Genomic DNA, 19,518 nt, shown 5'->3' on the forward strand with positions numbered 1-19,518 from the left:
CGCCAAGTGGGAGCTATCTAGATGACACTGGCAGTGCCTTGCTTGATCTTTCTGAGTACCGTGGGAATCAAAGGAACTTTGTCCAGTCATGATCTGAGGAGAAAAGCCTTCTTAAATTGTCTGCCAGAGTGTTAGCGGACCTGGAAAGTGAACTGCTGCTAGAGATATCTGGTGTCAAATGCACCAATTCCATAATCAAACCACCTCTTGGCATAAGGCGGGATGATCATGCTTCCTTCCCCCCTCCCGCCCCCCCGCTTCTATAAAACATGAGTCATGTTGTTGGTCATAATTTGGGCAGACAATCCTTGAATCAGAGGTAACAATTCCAGGCCTTGCAAACCACTGAGTTCCAATACGATTATATGTAAGAGTCGCCTCAAAAGTCCACTTGCCATGTGATCCAGATGTACTCCCCATCCCAGAAGTGATGCATCTGTCACAAGATCTTTCCACCAATTCAGTGAGGAAATAACATCTTGAGGGATCAACTTGGTGCATACACTGATTTTAGCCAACCCTGCATGCAGCCTAGGTGTACTCTGGCAATCAGCACAGTGAACCTTCTGGAAATTATGTGTCTGAGTAGACTTACACACGTCCTTACTATTATCTGTAGATTTGTTTGAAGTTGAGTAATAAGACTAGACATGGTTTCAAATTTGTCTTGGGGCAGACAGGTTCTGGCTGTCATAGAATCTAACACTGATTTCTTATATGAGCAGCAACTACCGTTAAGACCTTGCTGAACATTGCATCCTTGGTTATAAAGAGAGATCAAAGGGTCTCTGATGATACAGTAGTGTATTGTACTGTCCTGTCTGGAAATTTAAGCATTTTCTGTGTACCAGATGAATGGAAATATGGAAGAAGGCTACCTGAAGGTCACAAGCTGCAAACCAATCTTGTGGCTCTAGAGATGGAATTATGAAGACTAAAGTGACAGTTTGCATTTAAAATGGTGTATGAAAACGCTGAGTCCTCTCAAATCCAAAATTGGATTCAATTCCCACCTTGTTCTTTGGTATGAGGTACTAATTGGAGCAGAAACTTTTCTTCTTGCATTCCTGTAGATCCTCTTCTATTGCTCTGAGAGACAGAAGTGTTTCTAGTTCCTTCTGTAATAGTCTCACATAAGAGGGGTCCCTGAAAAGGCATCGGAAGTGGGTGAGGGGCGAGTGCAGTATGGGACTGTATGGACTAATGTACTGAGACAATCTTCAGTTTCCAGCAGTCTGTTAGAGAGTCCCATAATTTTGGGAAGAAGTGTAGATGGCTCCCAAATGGAGTGGAAGAAGGGTCTAGATATATCAAAACGGTTGTGGTGCGAATTCGACCAACCTGTCAAAATGATGTTTGTAGATTCAGGGTAGAATCGAGAGGTGGCTGATGCAGAAATTCTTTTCTTTGGAAACATTTCCTCTTTTTATGGAGTTCTATTTTTCTCTGGAAAAAGAAATGCATGTGATGTTCTCTGTTTAGAATAGCTATGAGGTCTCCTTTGTTTTCTTTTGGTTGCAGATGTATACACTATAAGAGAGCGAAGTGTGGCTTGGGGACCTTTCAACATGTGGAGAGCATCATTGGTTTTAGTGTTGAAAAGTTTTGAACCACAAAGGGAAGATCTTCCACAATTGATTGAACCTCTGTTGGAATGCCCGAACTTTGGAGCCAAAACATCCACCTCATAACCACTGATGCTGCCATAGTTCACGAAGCAGACTTAACAATTTCCAGAGCTGCCTATAAGGACATGCTAGCAATCAGCTGTCCTTCCAAAACTAAGGATTTAAACGCCTCCCTATTTTTTTTGGCAGCTTATCAAAAAAATCCATACAGTTGTTGTAGCTGAGAAAACCATAATACGCTAATGATTTCTGATACTTTGAAATTCTGAATTTTAAACTGGCAGATGAGTAACATTTTTGACTAATTAAATCTAGCCATTTTGGTTCCTTTTCACAAGGAGTCATTCTTGGTTGACATGGTCAGCTTTTCTCATTATCTGCCACAATCACCCAAGAGACAAGATATTTTTCTCTAACAGATGACACCTGAAATCTTTTGTCAGCTTTCTTTGAGGTGAAGATGATCAACGCAAGTGTTTGCCAAATATTTCTGGCATGGTCCAAAGAAGCCTCCTTAATGGGGAGTGCCACAATCTTTGGCACTGTGGCATGGAGAATGTCCAGTAATTTCTGTGGGGACTCCTGCATCTCTGCTAATGGAATCTGGGAGGACTCAGCTATCTGCTTCAGCAGTTCTTGGAAGCTCTTGTAGTCATTCAGATGAGATAAAATAAAGGGGATCAATACCTCACTTGAAGACAAGGACAAAATAGTCAGATACTTGTAGATCTTCAGTCTGAGATTGTTCTTCCTCAGAAAGTTCCTCTGTTGTTCGAAGATCCAGTGGTGTCATCTCAGTCATCATACGGTTTTGCCTCTGATTAGGGAAGGAGGATATCTTCCTGGAGGTTAGTGCATGGGAGTTATGCCTTGTACAATAAGGACCCCAATAGTTCCAATATGGCCATGGTGGTACATTATTCATGTAATGACCAGAGGCCACAGGAAAAGGTACCAGAATATGTGTATCCTCGTAAACTTTATGGTGTCTAGGTCTACATGAAGTCCTGGATTCCCTCTCAAATTCATAAAACTCATAAGAAGGGGAATAAGAAGGGGGATCCTTGAGGAATAAGTAGGGGATCCTTCCCCACTGTGCTGAGACTCACAGGATGAGTATGAACATTTCACCACTAAGGGAGGGGCTGCTGAAGGTGGAATGATAGGTTCTAATGTAAGTCTAGCAGTGAGTTCTACAGAGGAGCTCAGTACTGAGAAAACATTGGGCATCCATACTGGGGACTCAATATTTAGCCAAACAGAAAGTAAAGGAAATTCCAGCTCCCCTAACAGCTGAATGTACTTCAGTACCATATACTTTCCTGTACCAAGATGTACTCAACCAATCACCACCCTTTATCTGCAGCTAATCTGCATGCAACAATTCTATTGATTGTAATGACTCAGTCATGTGAGGGAGACTGGACACACATCAACAGTTCTCACTCGTAGATTACATGGCTTAATTGTCACTGCTCCTTAAAGATTCTATGTTTGGATGTTGGCATGGGCATTCATGCTTGAAAGGCACTGCTACTTTGGCTTCACTGCACATTGAGGTAGCACTGCTGGGGAACTGAGGCAGCAACACAGGGGAAGCCATTAAAGTGCAGAGACATTGAGACTCGGAGACAGGACTATTTCTGACCCCCTTCATACAGTACCAGTCTCACTAAATATAGCCCTCTTGTCAACTGCAAGTTAAGGGACAGATTCACCAGTATAGAATCATAGAAATATAGGGCTGGAAGAGGTCATCAAGTCCACTTCCCCATGCTGAGGCAGGATAAAGTATATCCAGACCATCCTTGACATGTGTTTGTCTAACCCAGTGGTCTCCAAACTTTTCAGGGTCACGCCCCCTCTTGCCCATCCACGCCACCTCCCGGGAGCTGGGGCTAGCAGCAGGGCCGCAGCTCTGAAGTGGTGGGGGGAGGGAACACGGACAGGGTAAGGGGGCTGAGGATGGAGCTGGGAGTGGGTCTGGGGCCACGGCCAGGAATAGAGCCAAGGCTGGGGGGTGGGGCCAGGGATGTTAGTGGAGCCCCAGCTGGGGTCCAAGGCTGGGGGGGGGGCGGGGCATGGCTAGGGATGGGGCAGGACTGGTTGGTGCTCCTTCCCCACCCCCCTGTGGGGGCTGGTCTGGAACCCACTGTACCCCCCAAACACTCCTCTGCACCCTCCTAGGGGGGCATGCCCCAAACTTTGGGAACATGTGATCTAACCTGTTCTTATAAATTTCCAAGGATGGGGATTCCACAACCTTCTCAAGAAACCTATTCCACTTCTTAACTATCCTTATACTTAGAAAGCTTTTTGTAATATCTAACCTGAATTTCTATAGTTGAAAACTAATCCAATTAATTCTTGTCCTACGTTTAGTGGACATTGAGAACAATTGATCACCATCCTCACTGTATAATCGTTTACATATTTTAAGACTGTTAGCACCCCCCAGTCCCCCACCCCAGCCTTCTCTTTTCTAGACAAAACATAAGAACATAAGAATGGCCCTACTGGGTCAGACCAAAGGTCCATCTAGCCCAATATCTTGTCTGCCGACAGTGGCCAGTGTCAGGTGCCCCAGAGGGAATGAACAGAACAGGTAATCATCAAGTGATCCACCCCTGTCGTTCATTCCCAGCTTCTGGCAAACATAGGCTAGGGACACCATCTCTGCCCATCCTGCTAATAGCCATTGATGCCCAATTCTTTCAATCTTTCCTTATAGATCATGTTTTCTAAACCTATCATCATCTTTGTTGCTCTCCTCTGGACCCTATCCAGTTTGTTTACATCTTTCTTAAAGTGTGGTATACAAAACTGTACACAGTACTCCAACTGAGGCCTCATCGGTGCCCAGAAGAGCGGGACAATTACCTCCCATGTCTTACATTCAATATACTTGTTAATACATCCCAGAATGACATTTGACTTTTTTGGAACAGCATCACACTGTTGGCTTATATTCATTTGTGATCTAATGTAACCCCCAGCTACTTTTCTGCAGTACTACTGCTTAGCCAGTTATTTCCCATTTTGTATTTGTTCATTTTTTAATTCCTAAGTGTCATACTTTTTACTTAACTTTATTGACTTTCATCTTACTGATTTCATACCAATTCTCCAATTTACTATGATCATTTTGAATTCTAATTCTGTCATCTAAAGTGCTAGTAACCCCTCCGAGGAGTTGCTAGCACTTTATAAGCATAGTCTCCACTTCAATATCCAAGTTGTTAATGAAAATATTTAATAGTACTGGACCTAGAGCAGATTTTGGCTGCTTTGCACTGCTCTAGCCTCCAAAATTGTGTTGTGTTGCCCCAAAATTACAATTTATTTTTAAGATAACATGAAATGACCAAGTTGAACATACAGTAGGAGGGAAGCAGTGGAGGGAGAACAAGGAGCTGAAAAAGTAGGACAGTAGCTCAGGAAGTCTCTGATTAACTCCCACTCTCCGGAAAGGGAACTGAACTGCTGTGGGATCTAGTGCAGGGTTTCAGGCAGTTCCACCCCTATCCAGAGCAGTGTGTAGAGTGTCAGACCCAACTCAGCACTGGCTACCAAAGGCCAGCCAAGACCCCCACAGAACTCCAGACTAAAGAGCCAGGAGATGACCATGCCCCATCCAGAGGTGAAGACACTGTAAGAGGATCCTTTTTCGTTTGTTTATGCTGGTCAATGTTCACAGCACTGGTCTCTGGATTCAACCTTAGCATGTCATCTGGCTGGGAAGATGCCAGGGAGGGAGCTGTGGTTTGAGAAGAGTAGTGAGTGCTGGGAGGTGGGAAATTTGTTGATGTGTTAGTACTTATTAGTTAACCCTAAGGCTTTCCTTTCCCAGATGCCATTTTCCTGCTCTGAATAAAATCGTCCTTTGTTATATTGTTATTTCTGGGTGCGTCATTTTTTTGCTGTACTTTGTATAGATGTGCTTTATTCTGTCATTATGTAGTGGGTTTTATACTCCTTGCCCATTAGCAGCATTAGTCATTTTTCGAAAAGACAGCACCCCTTGTGCCCTGGGCACAGTGAAGAGTCACTTTGGGTGGAGGCACCAGACATCACATTAAAGAGCCCAGGACCAGCCCATGCAAGGAGAAGGGAGAAGTCACTCTAAGTAGTATGCATCCCCGGGGAGGCTTGAGCCACACCTCAGGGAAGGGGACACATTATGAACCACAAATGTGTATCCTACAATGAAATATAAATGATGTGCAACACAGCAAAGTTAATGTTTGTAAAGGAACATTTAAAAATTAAAAGAAAAAAATGAGGGCTAGGTTGCTGGTTTCTGTTTCATGTTATTCCTCTTATGTATTTTGAAATTCCTCTTTCTAGCCAAAGCTTTTACACATCTATTGCATGGAAAAGATCTCTCTCCTGTGTGAATTCACTAGTATTTTTAGAGATTGCCTTCTGAGTGAGGCTCTTCCTATATTCAATGCTTGTAAATGACTTGGTTCCTGTGTGGATTTTTCCAGTGGGTTTTGAGAATTCCCTTACCATTAAAGTTTTCCCTACATCTGGTACATATAAATAATTTCTCTCCTAACTGGATTCTTGGTGAGTTTTGAGAGATCCCATCTCAGTAAATCTTTCACATTCAGTGCATGCAAAATGCATCCCTCCTGGGTGGATTCTTTTGTGTATTTTAACCTCTCTTTTACAAGTACAGTTTTCTCCACACACAGTGCTTATTGATAGTTCCTCCTGTGTCTAAATTTCCTGGTGTATTTGGAGATTTCACTCAGTGGTAAAACTTTCCCCAGATTCAGCACATGCAAATGGTTTTTCTCATGTTGTTCTCTCATGTATTTTGAGATCTTTTTTCCTCATAAAGCTCTTTCTTCCCTCGATGCACCTAAATTTTTTCTTTCCTCTGAAGATGCTTTGTTGTGCTTTCAGATGTCTGTTCTACACATCCATATTTTCAGCACTAATTGTAGTCAAGAAATACATATGGAATAGAAAGATATACAACTTATTTATAAGGAAAACACACATTTTAGTTGAATATTTAGTTCAGCTAAAACTGTTCACAGTCCACAACAGAACACATAAATCTGCAGACTTCTTAAATGAACAGCAAACTGTACGTATATAACTGCTTAGTACAAGGCCAAACGTCTGTAAATTACGTCAGAGAATGAGCTAATGTGCATTTCAGTTACTATGGTATCATACTGGGAAACACAGATGACTATTATTGGAAACTTTGTAAACACTGTTTTCAATAATGGGTTGATGGGGGGAAAAAAGAAAGGAATTGTAGCACCAATAGCAGAAATCATCCCTGGACCTTTGCAAATCATTCTGGCATTTTAAAGATTAACATTGTGCTGTGGTAGTAGTTCATCTGTATTTTCAATATATTTGCAGTGCAGGAGTCAATATATATATATAAAAATCTATCATCTTAAAAGGAAACAAGAGGACAACATACCTGAATCATTAATAAACTCATCAAAGGAGCCCCATTTTTTGTCATCCAAATAAATAGTTCCATTGGTGGAGTTAAAATCCCTGACACACTTATGTCTCAAATTGCCTTTAAAGAGCTGGAGGCCTATGAGGGCAAAGACACTCAAGCAGAAAACAGTCAGGATCATCACATCAGCAAGTTTCTTAATAGACTGGATAAGTGTACCTACAATGACCTTCAGTCCTAGAGAGAGAAAATTCAGCAGTATAAAGACTAAAAGACTGAAACACATGTATCATGCTTTTTGAGAGTCAAAACAACACACAGTATCCACAAGTTCATAGTCACTTGGCCAGTGTTGCATGTATCTTTTCAATACAAATATAGTCCAGATGAAACAAAAGTAATCAAAGTAAGAAAAGAAGTTTTTCCTCTAGTCTAAGCAATTGTCCCTAGAACTTTTGCACCGAGTATGGAGTGTGTGGAGGGGAAAAGGCTCCTTTTGTCCTTCCTGCATGAATTGTACCCTCATCCATGCAAGGACCAGGGAGAATCTGACTTTCATAATCTCGAAAAGGGAATAAATATCCTGCTAATTAAATTTGCAATGATGCTACCTTGGGAGGACTTGTAAACTCTAGAGACATACAGAAAAATAATACAAGGGGACCAGAAAGAGACCAATGGACCAGATCCATCAACCATATTCAATTTCATTACAGCTGTTAACCAGCAAACACCTAATTCATTTGCCTGATTAAGGAATGAGTAAAAACTGAATAGGATTTGACCTAATAATAATAAATATTAATTATAAAACAGAAGTCTGCTGAGTCATTAAGGACATTGCACAGTCAAAACAATGATCAACAAGAACTATTAGAACAGCCTTCTGTATAACAGATATTATAAAAATCAAGCAAAATGCTTAAAAACATGAACAATCAAAATAACTAAAATGGCAGATTGTTTCCAGTGCTTAAATTATTCTGACTGGGCCAACAATCCTGAGACACCACCACATCCACAAATTCAGTTGTTTCTGTAACACAAAGTCACTCAGATAAAAAAAAGACAAAAGACCTACAAAACCAATGAAATGGTTGGAGGAGAGAATCACTTGTAGTTGACAGAAAATATTCAAAAATCTGGGCTTCTTACCTGGGAGTATTGAAATAGTTTTTAAAGCTCTCAGAACCCTGAATGTACGAAGTACCGAAACATTGCCTAGATCACTAAACTCCCCTGCATATCTATAAAATCAAGACATGACAAAATATGCTATTAAATTGAATGAACAGTGGAAATATTTTATACAACTTTTCTTAATTTCTAACCCTTCTGAGCATATAATATCTTGAGCATTAACAAACCCAATGTCAAGGGCTCATCCTGAGTATTATGTATCAAGGATCCATTTCTTGATTACTCAAATAGCACATACTTATAAATTAGTGCTTGATTATGAATGCTTCCAACATCCCACAATACCATGAGCTTCTAAATTTAGCCAAAAACAGCAACACATTAATTATTACAAATATTTATTAAAAATATTTTGGCCAGAGGAAGGAGAAAATAATTACTTTTGATCAAATTCCCAAGTAATACTTCAAAGTTTGCCTCCTCCCTAGGTTACAATAAATCTATCAATTCCTCCTACATCACGGTTCCTCCCTGGAAAAAAAAGTCATAGAATCATAGAATATCAGGGTTGGAAGGGACCTCAGGAGGTCATCTAGTCCAACCCCCTGCTCAAAAGCAGGACCCAGACCCAATTAAATCATCCCAGCCAGGGCTTTGTCAAGCCTGACCTTAAAAACTTCTAAGGAAGGAGATTCCATCAGTTCTCCTCACTATAAGAAAATGAATCAATTCCACCCTGTAATAGTCTCCTCTATTCCCAGAGTACAGATCAAACAGTCCAAGCCACAAAACAATCTGACACCTCCACTTCTCTCTCTCTCTCTTTCTCACACATACACACACACAGTCCCTAGTACCTCTCAGTTACTGCCTTTTGCTCTTCTTTCTCAGCCCTACCTGTTGCTACCTCTGTTTATCACCTCTCTCTCTCTCTGTCTCACACACACACACACACACACACACACACACACACACGAGCGTGTTCACCTACCCACCCACACACCTTTTGTTCTTTCAACCAAGTGGGAGGTAGAGTTGGAGAATTTAGAATGAGTCACTTCTTCACTGGCAGAGACTGCTAGAACAGTATAAAGAGGAAGCTCTCTCTAGCGAAGCTCTGTGACTGTTACAGGCTGGAGGAACCGACAGGACATGCAATAGGCTGCTGTAGGGACAAGCCCTGAATGGCAGCTTAGACAGTAAGAGCCTGAAGAGAACAGTCAGAATCACTGGAGAAGGGAGACAGTGGGGAGCTAGTCAATCAGCAAGGTCCAGGAGGAGAGTTGGTATCCACCTCTGGACCAGAGAGGTTTACAGTTTGAGCCTGGGAAGGAAGCAGGAAGCTAAAGAGCGTGCTGACAGAGACATCCTGAAGAGGAAGTATCTAAGACATTAGCTCTCCATCGAGAAATAGCAGAAGAAGAGACTGAACTCCAGAGTGGATGTGGGGTGCAGCAGCAGAGTCTGGAAAGCAAACGAGGCTGATGACAAATTACTGATGAGAGACGGTGAGAAGGATCATCCCCTGATGAGGAGGAAAACTGAAGCCTAGAATTCTTTATTTTAATTTAACAGTGATTAATGAATAAAGTCCTTCCTTGAACAACGGGTTACTGAAGGTGAAGTCTGACTCAGGACTGAGTTACATAGCCAAAAGGGGAAACTGTGGCATGATCCACGGCCTTGGCTGGTGACCCTTCCCTTAGAATGGTTGTCAATAGTGTCCTAAGAATTAGTAAAAGGGACCTATGGATTTAGTGGAACTAAAAAAGTCCTGTGGCTGTCTGTGTGTGTGGTAGGAAGTTCCTCCTCTCATCTCTGGTGACTGGGCTGCAGTCAGTGTGTTTTCACTAGGAGCACAGTGAATGAGAAGCTGTCTGTGCAGACAGCTCAGAGGAACTCTGCAGGGAGTAGCTCTTGCCACTGTTGGTATGGAGTACACTTCATACTATCTACAGTGAAATAATTGGAAACACTATGGATGATAGTATTGTCTGTTCATTGCCTTATTGTGATAAAAGGAAACAAAGATACAAGGGACTGAAAGGCCCAGTTTCTTTGGAACTCTCATCACTCAGGCAAGTTGGGAGTAATCAAACCATGGAGTAATAAGTTCCGCCTCCCCCTTGTTATTTATACTTTAAAAGAAAGTGACAGAAAAATTTGACATCCCAAATTTGACAGCCCATAGGTCTTGAACTCCTGTGGATTGCAGACCTTCTTGACAAGCTTGTGTAAAAGGAGGAGCCTGTAATACAGTGGCTTAATTAATTTGGTTTTATTGCTTTCTAATTATAGAAAGTTCAAGCTCACACTGTTTTTGGTGATGCCGATCCCAGATTTAATCCACTGACTACCATGATGTCTGCATATATGTGGTACACAGATACTTCATGACAGTATAGATATTACATCTCACTTCCTGTCAGGTCAGACCCTTTTCCTATTTCACAGAAAAGGGGCTGCTGATGGCTACTTGATGGCATTGAATGTATCATATATGTTGCTATCTTTATCCTCTGTACAATCCCCTTAGCCTCTTTTTGTGGGACTGGCATGCTGTTGATATCCAGTATATGATACAACAAAGAGAATACAAGAGCACTAGATACAGTTATCACTCCTTACAATGTTGTTGTGTCTTAAGGGGACAGTACAAAACCTTAGTGAAAAGTTCTAGAGAAAATAAACACAAGCAAAAATAACTTTTACCCTTCATGATAGCCCTTTAAAATATATATGTTTACTTACGCCATAACAATGACACTGAAATCCAACCAATTCCACGGATCTCGAAGGAAGGTGAATTCATTCAGACACAATCCTCTTGCCAATATTTTTATCAATACTTCAAAAGTGTAAATGGCCGTGAAAGTGTACCTGGGGAGTGAAGTGCCCAAGAAATGTGAGAACATTAGCAATTAATGGAGGAGGGTATGTGGCACATGCAGTTTACTCACTTTGAGCTGTCTCTTTGCCCAAGAACCTGACCTAGTGCCCCCAAATGAAGTTAATAGAAAGGCTCCCATTGATTTCAATGGGTATTGGATCAGGACTTAACTCCTACAGGCAACTTAAGATATTAGCTGCCAGCAGTCTGCATGTGGCTATCAACATCTGTGTCTGCAGTATACTTGCTTACATGGGACAATTTTTTGTTTGCTAAAATTTTAAAGTGACTCAGGTTGGGTATCCCTAAATTGAGCCACCCCAAATCACTGTCCACTTTTAAATTTTTTGACAATAATCCATCTCTTCACTGGTTCAAAATGTCAAAGTGGCTGCTCAGTGCATTGTATGTTGTTCACTTGTGTATCTGGTAGCACTTTCTTTAAAGAATGTTGAAAAAAAGGTCACAGAAATACAGCTTTACAGGACTTTAATTTTAAAGGCAGCATTTTCTTTAAAATGGAAACTAGCAGTAAAAGCTCTGCTGGCTTTTCTGAGTGCACTTATCATTTCAGCAAGTTCGAGATCTCCTCAGAGAATTTTAAAGGCATTTGGTATTCAGGAAATATGTTCAGAAATTATTTGACTGCAATGTAGCCCTTTTTACTGAGGGTGGGGGTGGGAAAGGTGTTTGAAATACCATAGCATCTATTACTTTGTCTAAATTCTGACCCCCCCCTTGCAGAGAAACTTCTTGATGTACACTGGTTTTCAAATGGGGATATATATTACAATCATACAGTTTTATTCAGATATTATAGTTAGCAAAGTGGATGACCTGGCAGACTGAAGTTATTAATTTAGATCAAGAGATCTGCATCATGCTGCACAAGGGCAGAACCCTGCACCCACAGGGAGATGCACTGACGTTAACGAGATTCATGCAGGCACACGGATCCAACCCCATAGAGTCAGGGCTGCCCAAAGAGGGGCAAAGGGGGTAGTTTGACACAGGCCCTCTGTTTGAGAGAGTACCCAAACTGACTGGTGCTGCAAACTTGAGTGAGTGGCATTCTGACTCTGCATGCCAGGTTGCAATGCCCAGAGGGAGAGGAGACACTGCTGCAGGGTAAGTGCAGGGCAGGCTCACGCTCCAACCCCCTGTTTCCCACAGCGTCACCTCAGTGGTATTTGTTTGGAAGGATGGGGGGGCTCAGTTTCAGATTTTATCCCAGGCCCCTGAAAACATGCGTTCCTGCACAGAGCTCATTGGAGTACTCAATTTTTTTGTATTGCCAACACAGCGTGTTTGAAAATCATGAGTCAGGTCCCAACAAGTCATATAGTGTCTTAAAACAAATGTTTAAAGTAATAGATTTTTTGTGGTTTTTTTGCTGTGGATGTTGGGGTTTTTAGGATTCATGTTTTCAAACTTTGACACTGGGAGGGATAGAAGTTTACACTTTTTTTTTTTAAATGAAGTTTGAGATTCTCAGGTTTTCACATGACATCAGGAGTTGAAGCTTTAAGAAAAAACATTAAATATTTTGATATTTGTGATAAAATTGCGAGATCTGGCCAATGCTGAAGAAAAGGCCCCTTATTAACAAAGTTCCACAGGCAAGAAGCATCTGACAGACCATTTTATTAAAGCAAATTGTGTAAAAATCAACATTACAGAAATGAATTCAGTAAGGATTTCAAGACCTTATCCTTTCTCTTAGTCAACAATGACATTGATTGGAGACTTGCCTCAGAAAAAAAATGTGTAAAAATTAAGGGAGGACTTTAGGATTTAGAACAATTAAATGTGGACAAAAGATAATGAAAAGAACTTAGCACTTTTTTGGCACTAAATGGCTGATTCTGCTTTCATTCACCCCACTGAAAATCCAAAGCGACTCCAAAGACTTACTCTGGATTTATAATACAGCAAATGAAAGCAGAATATGGCCCTATAAATAATTAATTAGAACTAGAGAATTAGGAAAAATAAATTCCTACAGAAATACTTACTCGACATACTTGTTCCATGGAGGAGGTACGGATGACTTAGACTTCCTAGGAGTCTCAAATATAGCCATGAAGACACAATTGATTAAAATAGTGCACATAATAAAAATAGTGAACAATGTAAGTAACAGGAGTTAAGGTAAAGAACATTACAGTGTAATCGAAACACTCCACTAATACAAAAAATGTTTAAGCCATTGTAGATTTAACATCTAGTTTCAAAATTTAGGACATAATTAACAATTCTATTTGTATGTTATTCATATTGACATCAGACCACAATGAACCCAAGCAACTAAATTAGGACTCCATTGCAATAGGCATTAGATGTAAAACTTAATAAGAGACAGTCCCTACCCCAAAAGAACTCAGTCTAAATAAATAAAAACAACGAAGAGTGGGGCAAGAGATCTGTTTTTATCCTCCTCTTACATATAGGAAGACAAAGGCCCAGATCCACAATGCTATTAAGGCTTCAGTGGAAATTAGGAGCCTAAACAGCTTTGCGTCTCTGGGCCTAAGTGACTTGTCCAGGGTGACAAAGATAGTCGATAGGTGGGAACTGAACCCAGATGTCAATGTCCCACTTCAACACTTGAGCCACAAAATTATTGTTCCTCACCCAAGAATAGTTTGTTCAAGAAGATATGTGGGAAATGTCACTGCTTGGCACTATTCTCCTTCTACCCTTTTTCTTCCTTTTTACAATTTGTTACACTCATTCGTGGAGTCTTGTCTTAAAATTATATTATAAACTCTTGAGGGCAGAAACTGTGACTTTGTGTTTGTACTACATCTAGCTGGGGCCCTTGGGCAATACTGCTGTACAAGTAATGGAAATAACAAAGAATTCCTCATGAAACTCTGAGGTAGGTATTGTATTATGCCCTTTTTACAGATGAAGAAACGAAGATTAAGTGACTTGTCCGAGGTAACAAAGAAAAAGCCAGGAACAAAATGCAGAAGACTGCTTCTGATAACACTGACACTGATTTTAACACTAGAGTAACTATCGGCTTGACCATGATGATGGTGCAAAGGGTTTGCACTACCGCACACCTGGGATATGCAACAGCGCTGAGCACTACTCAGTGACCCTGTTGGTGTGGATCCCCACTTGGAACTGAGAGAGTTAGGCACATAGAGTTACCACATAGCAGATGTGATCCACATACACCCAACTATGGAGGAGTGTGCAGGGGGCAGATGGGGCATGGTGCTATGCACCATGCACATATGCACTTCATAGAATCATAGAATATTAGGGTTGGAAGAGACCTAAGGAGGTCATCTAGTCCAACCTCCTGCTCAAAGCAGGACCAACACCAACTAAATCATCCCAGCCAGGACTTTGTCAAGCTGAGCCTTAAAAACCTCTAAGGATGGAGATTCCACCACCTCCCTAAATAACCCATTCCAGTGCTTCACCACCCTCCTAGTGAAATTGCGTTTCCTAATATCCAACGTAGACCTCCCACACTGTAACTTGAGACCACTGCTTCTTGTTCTGTCATCTGCTACCACTGAGAACACCCTAGCTCCATCCTCTTTGGAAGGCTATCAAATCCCCCCCTTACTCCTCTCTTCTGCAGATTAAATAACCCCAGTTCCTTCAGCCTCTCCTCGTAAGTCATGTGCCCCAGCCCCCTAATCATTTTCGATGCTCTCCGCTGGACTCTCTCCCATTTGTCCGCATCCCTTCTGTAGTGGGGGGACCAAAACTGGACACAATACTCCTGGTGTGGCCTCACCAGTGCTGAATAGAGGGGAATAATCACTTCCCTTGATCTGCTGACAATGCTCCTACTAATACAGCCCAATATGCTGTTGGCCTTCTTGGCAACAAGGGCATACTGCTGACTCATATGCAGGAAGCAGTGGGGGTGTATAAAAGATTCCCTCCCTCCCATACCTCCAATATTCTGCTACATCTACTAGCTGCAATTGTAGGAGCCATCCTCACAGACAGGGACCTCAAGAGACCCATCAGCTGCACCATGGACCTGAACACAGGCAGACCTGCTGGAGAAGGGGATGACTGAACTAGGCTGGCCAGCCCATGTGACCCCCAACTCAGCATGCTAGAGAGGTGATCCTCAACAGAATCACCCTCTCTGCACTGTTGCTGAGCCATGTGCACCACCTCTTCACTGAGGCCTGTTTACTGCAGCAAGAGTGAGCTTAAGATCACACACAGCTCTGCAAGATATGCAGGACACCCTTGCAGGGCTCTGCATGACTGGTAGTACTTAGATCTCCACAGTGGCTGGATCAAGCCCTTGGGTCTGATTCACCACTATGATACTCCAGTTTTACTTCAGCATAACTTTGCCGTGTAAAACTGGTGAAACACCACAGTGAACCAAGCCCATTGACTTTAATGGCATTAATCACAGGTATAAGTGAGACCAGAATTAGGCCCTCTATTACTTGGTTTCCATCCTTCCTCCCTGTAGGTCAATCCCTGTACACTTCCTGTTTCATATACTAGTAACAGTCGTTTCTAAAATAATTCACAATTATCTGAAACAGGTGCACTATTGCTTTTAGAAACAGGCTAGATCCAGGATATGTTCTAAATAGGACACACTCAGTATTACACCCATATTATCTCATACCCATTATAAAAAAACTAGAATAAGTGAAACCACCTGAAAGGATATGAATGTACCAAAATTTTAATCACTGCTCTTCTGATCGGATGAAAAGGGCTAAGTATACACAAGGCACGTGTGGCAGTAAATCGGAAGATTGTTTTCCTTTTGTTCAGTACCATAAATGTCTTTAAGAAAAAAACAGAGATAATCTTAATTAATGAAACTTCTCCAGAAAGTGAACTGTGGACATTGAAGGGTTGTATTGCTGGCAGAATTGCAAATAATTTGGGGGAAAGATTGGTGGTTGACTTGCTTTTTGTTTGTCTATATTGAAAGATTCCTTGTAATTCTTGTTTGTTACCTTTTTTGATTCATTATATATTTGAACCACACATTTTTAAAGTTTCTGTAAAGAATACTGTGTACTCTGGAGAACACTATTCATGTCCCTTTTTAAAGGTAAATTTAGCAATTAATTACTGAACTGGAATTTCTCACTATGAAACTTCTTCCTTTCGCCCTGATCCCACAAAGTGTACATAGAAGTCATTTTACTCATGTCAGCATTCTCATTAAAGGAAATGGAATTATTCATGCGAGTCACTTTTATATATATATATATAAAATTTGAGAGCATTTTGGAGGATCAGGGCCTTTATTTGCTGAAGTACTGACTCAGCATTCATTAATATTGACCAGAGCTGGTCAGGAATTTTTCAACAAAACAATTTTTCATTGAAAAATGTGGATTTGTCAAACCTGAAACTTTTCCCATGCAAAGAGTTGTTTCAACAAAACTTTAATTGGGAAAGTGTCTCAGGGACACGGTGGAATTTCCCCCTCCTCCTCTCTAGCTTTGAGTAGAATGTCCTAACAATGCATCTACAGTCAGCCTGCCTCCCTTGCTCACTCACTCCTGACGGAGCTGTTCCACTTTGTAGAAATAATTAAATAGTATCTGGGCTAAAGGTAGACTGATTTATTGCCCAGTGGTCATGGCACCCATCTGGAATGCATGAGACATGGACACAAGTCTCAGTACCAATGATATTTAATTATTTAAACAAAGAGAATTAGAGCAAGCCATCCTAGTATAGCCAATAGTCTGGGGGTTAGGGAACGCACCCTAGCCAATCACCTGGGGTCTGAGAGAGCTGGGTTCATGTTTTAAAAGCTAAAATATATTCTAGAAATCATTTTGTACTTGGAAGAACTGATGGTTTTGAAAAAAAATGTATACTTAGGGGCAGTATTTCCTTATTACAATGTGTAACATAGGAAAACAGACTGTATTAAGTGGTTCTGATTATTAACAGCCTATAGAGAGAGAAGCTGCATGTAATGGAGTGGCTTTGATTCAGCCCACATATAGGTCTAATAAGCTTGAAGATACTTTAGATAAAATCCAATAACTCCATTTTCACTCATCATGCAGCAACAGATTTTTATATTCTCTGTCCTATGTTATATTCAGTGTGGGTGACATTCATCCTTGTGTAGAGGGCTAACATATACCTCCTAAATCCCACTTAAACGCTATTTGGAGGGCTTAAGCAGGATGTAAATCAGGGGTGGCCACATCCGGCCCATCAGACCTTTTAATCCGGCCCTCAGTTCCAGCCAGGGAGTGGGGTCGGGGGTTTGCCCCGCTCCACATCGCTCCCAGGAAGCAGCCTGCCTGACTACCCTCTGGCTCCTACGTAGTATGCAGAGGTGCGGCCAGGCAGCTCTGCGCACTGCCCCATCCACAAGCACCACCCTCCACAGCTCCCATTGGCCAGGAATGGCACCTGCGGACAGGGCAGTGTGCAGAGCCACCTGGCTGTGCCTCCGCATAGAAGCCGGAGGGGGGACATGCTTCCAGGAGCTGCTTGAAGTAAGTGTCGCCCGGAGCCTGCACCCCTGAGTCCCCACCACCCCCAATCCCCTGACACAGCCCTGATCCCCCTCCCACCCTCTGAACCCCTTGGTTCCAGCCCAGAGCACCCTCCTGCACCCCAAACCGCTCATCCCCGGCCCCACCCCAGAGCCCACACCCCTAGCTGGAGCCCTCACACACACCCCTGTTCGCCAAACCCCTGCCCCAGCCCTGATCGCCCCTCCCACTCTCTGAACCCCTCGGTTCCAGCCTGGAACACCTTCCTGCACCCCAAACCCCTCATCCCCCTGCCCCCACCCCCAGCCAGAGCCCTCATGCTCCCCCGCACCCCAACACTCCACCCCAGCCCGGAGCCCCCTCCCGCACCCTCAAATCCTCTTTTCAGGCTCCATCCCAGAGCTCGCATCCTCAGCCGGAACCCTCATCCCCTCCTGCACCCCTGCCCCCAATTTTGTGAGCATTCATGGCCCGCCATACAATTTCCATATCCCAATATGGCCCTAGGGCTAAAAAGTTTGCCCACCCCTGTTGTAAATGGTGCACATGCCTCATGCTGATGAATTTCACTCTCTATGATTAGTAGAGTTTAAAACTAAGGTTTTATTACATGATCACTTAGTGATCAAAGTATCATGTCTTTTTCATTATAACTTGATTGAATACAACTGTCTTAATATAATCATTCAAAGAAAGCACTGACAAATTTATCTCTCTGACTCCTAAACCAGAAAAGGCTCCCTACTGACAAATGATCAAGGAGGGATGAAATCAGATCCCTCGGCATAAGCTGTCTCTAACCTTGTGATCATTGTAATAAGGATCAAGATCCTCCAGTGGTTTCCCAACAAGCTCCTGAGGAGGATTGCCATAGAGAGTAGGCAGCTTTTGGAAAACCTGCAGGTCAAGTTGGGGACGAGGTTTCTCTTTAGGTTGGTGGTCTTCGAAATTCTTGTAGGCAGCAATTCGCTTCTCAATAGCAGCCAAAGATTCACGCGTGAACTGGCGGAAGTGGTTAGAACACGGTAGTGAAAAGTCAGCCATCTTTTCATCCTTTTCCTCCTGTAGTAGATTTTACTCCTAGTAGTGGAAATAACTAAAAAGAAGCATCAAGATAAGTGACTACCAAAAAGGTAAGCTGTCAAAGACAAACCATCTCATTTAGCTTTCCAATTGTCTTATAAGTGTTCCCCGTTTTGTAGCAGTCAGCCTGAGAGAAATTGCACTATATTCCTAACTGATAAGTTACAGGGTTTTATTTTTAGATTACATGTAACTGGCAGGATTTAGGTATATATTATAGATGAAATGATGTTGTGGGTGATCAGACTAATTTTCCAGAGATCTAGGAATGATCAACCACATCTATGAGCTCCTCGGAATATATTTTTCTTCCTTTAAACTTTCAACATACCCTAGAGGCCTTGCATCTCAGCCACAGTCCATCCAGCCAAGGAGGACTAAACATTATTTTTCTTTAAATCTGTCAGTTACGTTCTCTAGAATCTTTACTGATAAGTGCTGCAAAGAGCTCCCTGCTAGGATTAAAGGCATAGCCTCCATGGTACTTGTAACTCTTACAACCTTGAGAAGTAACAGAAAAGGAAAAGAAAGGAAGTCTTATACATCTAACTTAAAAGTACATGGATACTTCTAAAATGTAAAATACATTACACCTAGAATTATCCAGTGATCTTAACATGGAAACAAAGTAACAAAATTGAACAGCATTATTTACTGTTCACACTTACTCATTAGTAGACCTATACATTTTGTGCAGTGTACTTAACATGCTAAGCACATGCCACATCAATAGCTAAAAGCACATATTACAAAACAATTGAGGAAAACACACTGTTCAAGAACACCCACAACTCCACAAAAATAGACACCCTCTCCACTCTGCTCAGACCCACAAAGAAACCCTGGATGAATATT

The 19,518-nt window shown here is 41.9% G+C and overlaps 1 protein-coding gene across 1 annotated transcript in view; it reads right to left on the minus strand.

Moving 5' to 3' along the window:
• Positions 1-18,624, minus strand: part of LOC144260770 (sodium channel protein type 5 subunit alpha-like) — a 98,652-nt gene extending 80,028 nt beyond the window's left edge. Inside the window, 6 exon segments of the mRNA XM_077809505.1 lie at positions 7,081-7,302; positions 8,221-8,312; positions 10,957-11,085; positions 13,111-13,227; positions 15,771-15,889; positions 18,382-18,624. Coding sequence (XP_077665631.1) covers positions 7,081-7,302; positions 8,221-8,312; positions 10,957-11,085; positions 13,111-13,227; positions 15,771-15,889; positions 18,382-18,624 — 922 coding nt within the window.
• Between the last annotated feature and the right edge of the window lie 894 nt (positions 18,625-19,518).

This window comes from Eretmochelys imbricata, chromosome 2, assembly GCF_965152235.1.
Source record: "Eretmochelys imbricata isolate rEreImb1 chromosome 2, rEreImb1.hap1, whole genome shotgun sequence".
Classification (NCBI taxonomy): domain Eukaryota; kingdom Metazoa; phylum Chordata; order Testudines; family Cheloniidae; genus Eretmochelys; species Eretmochelys imbricata.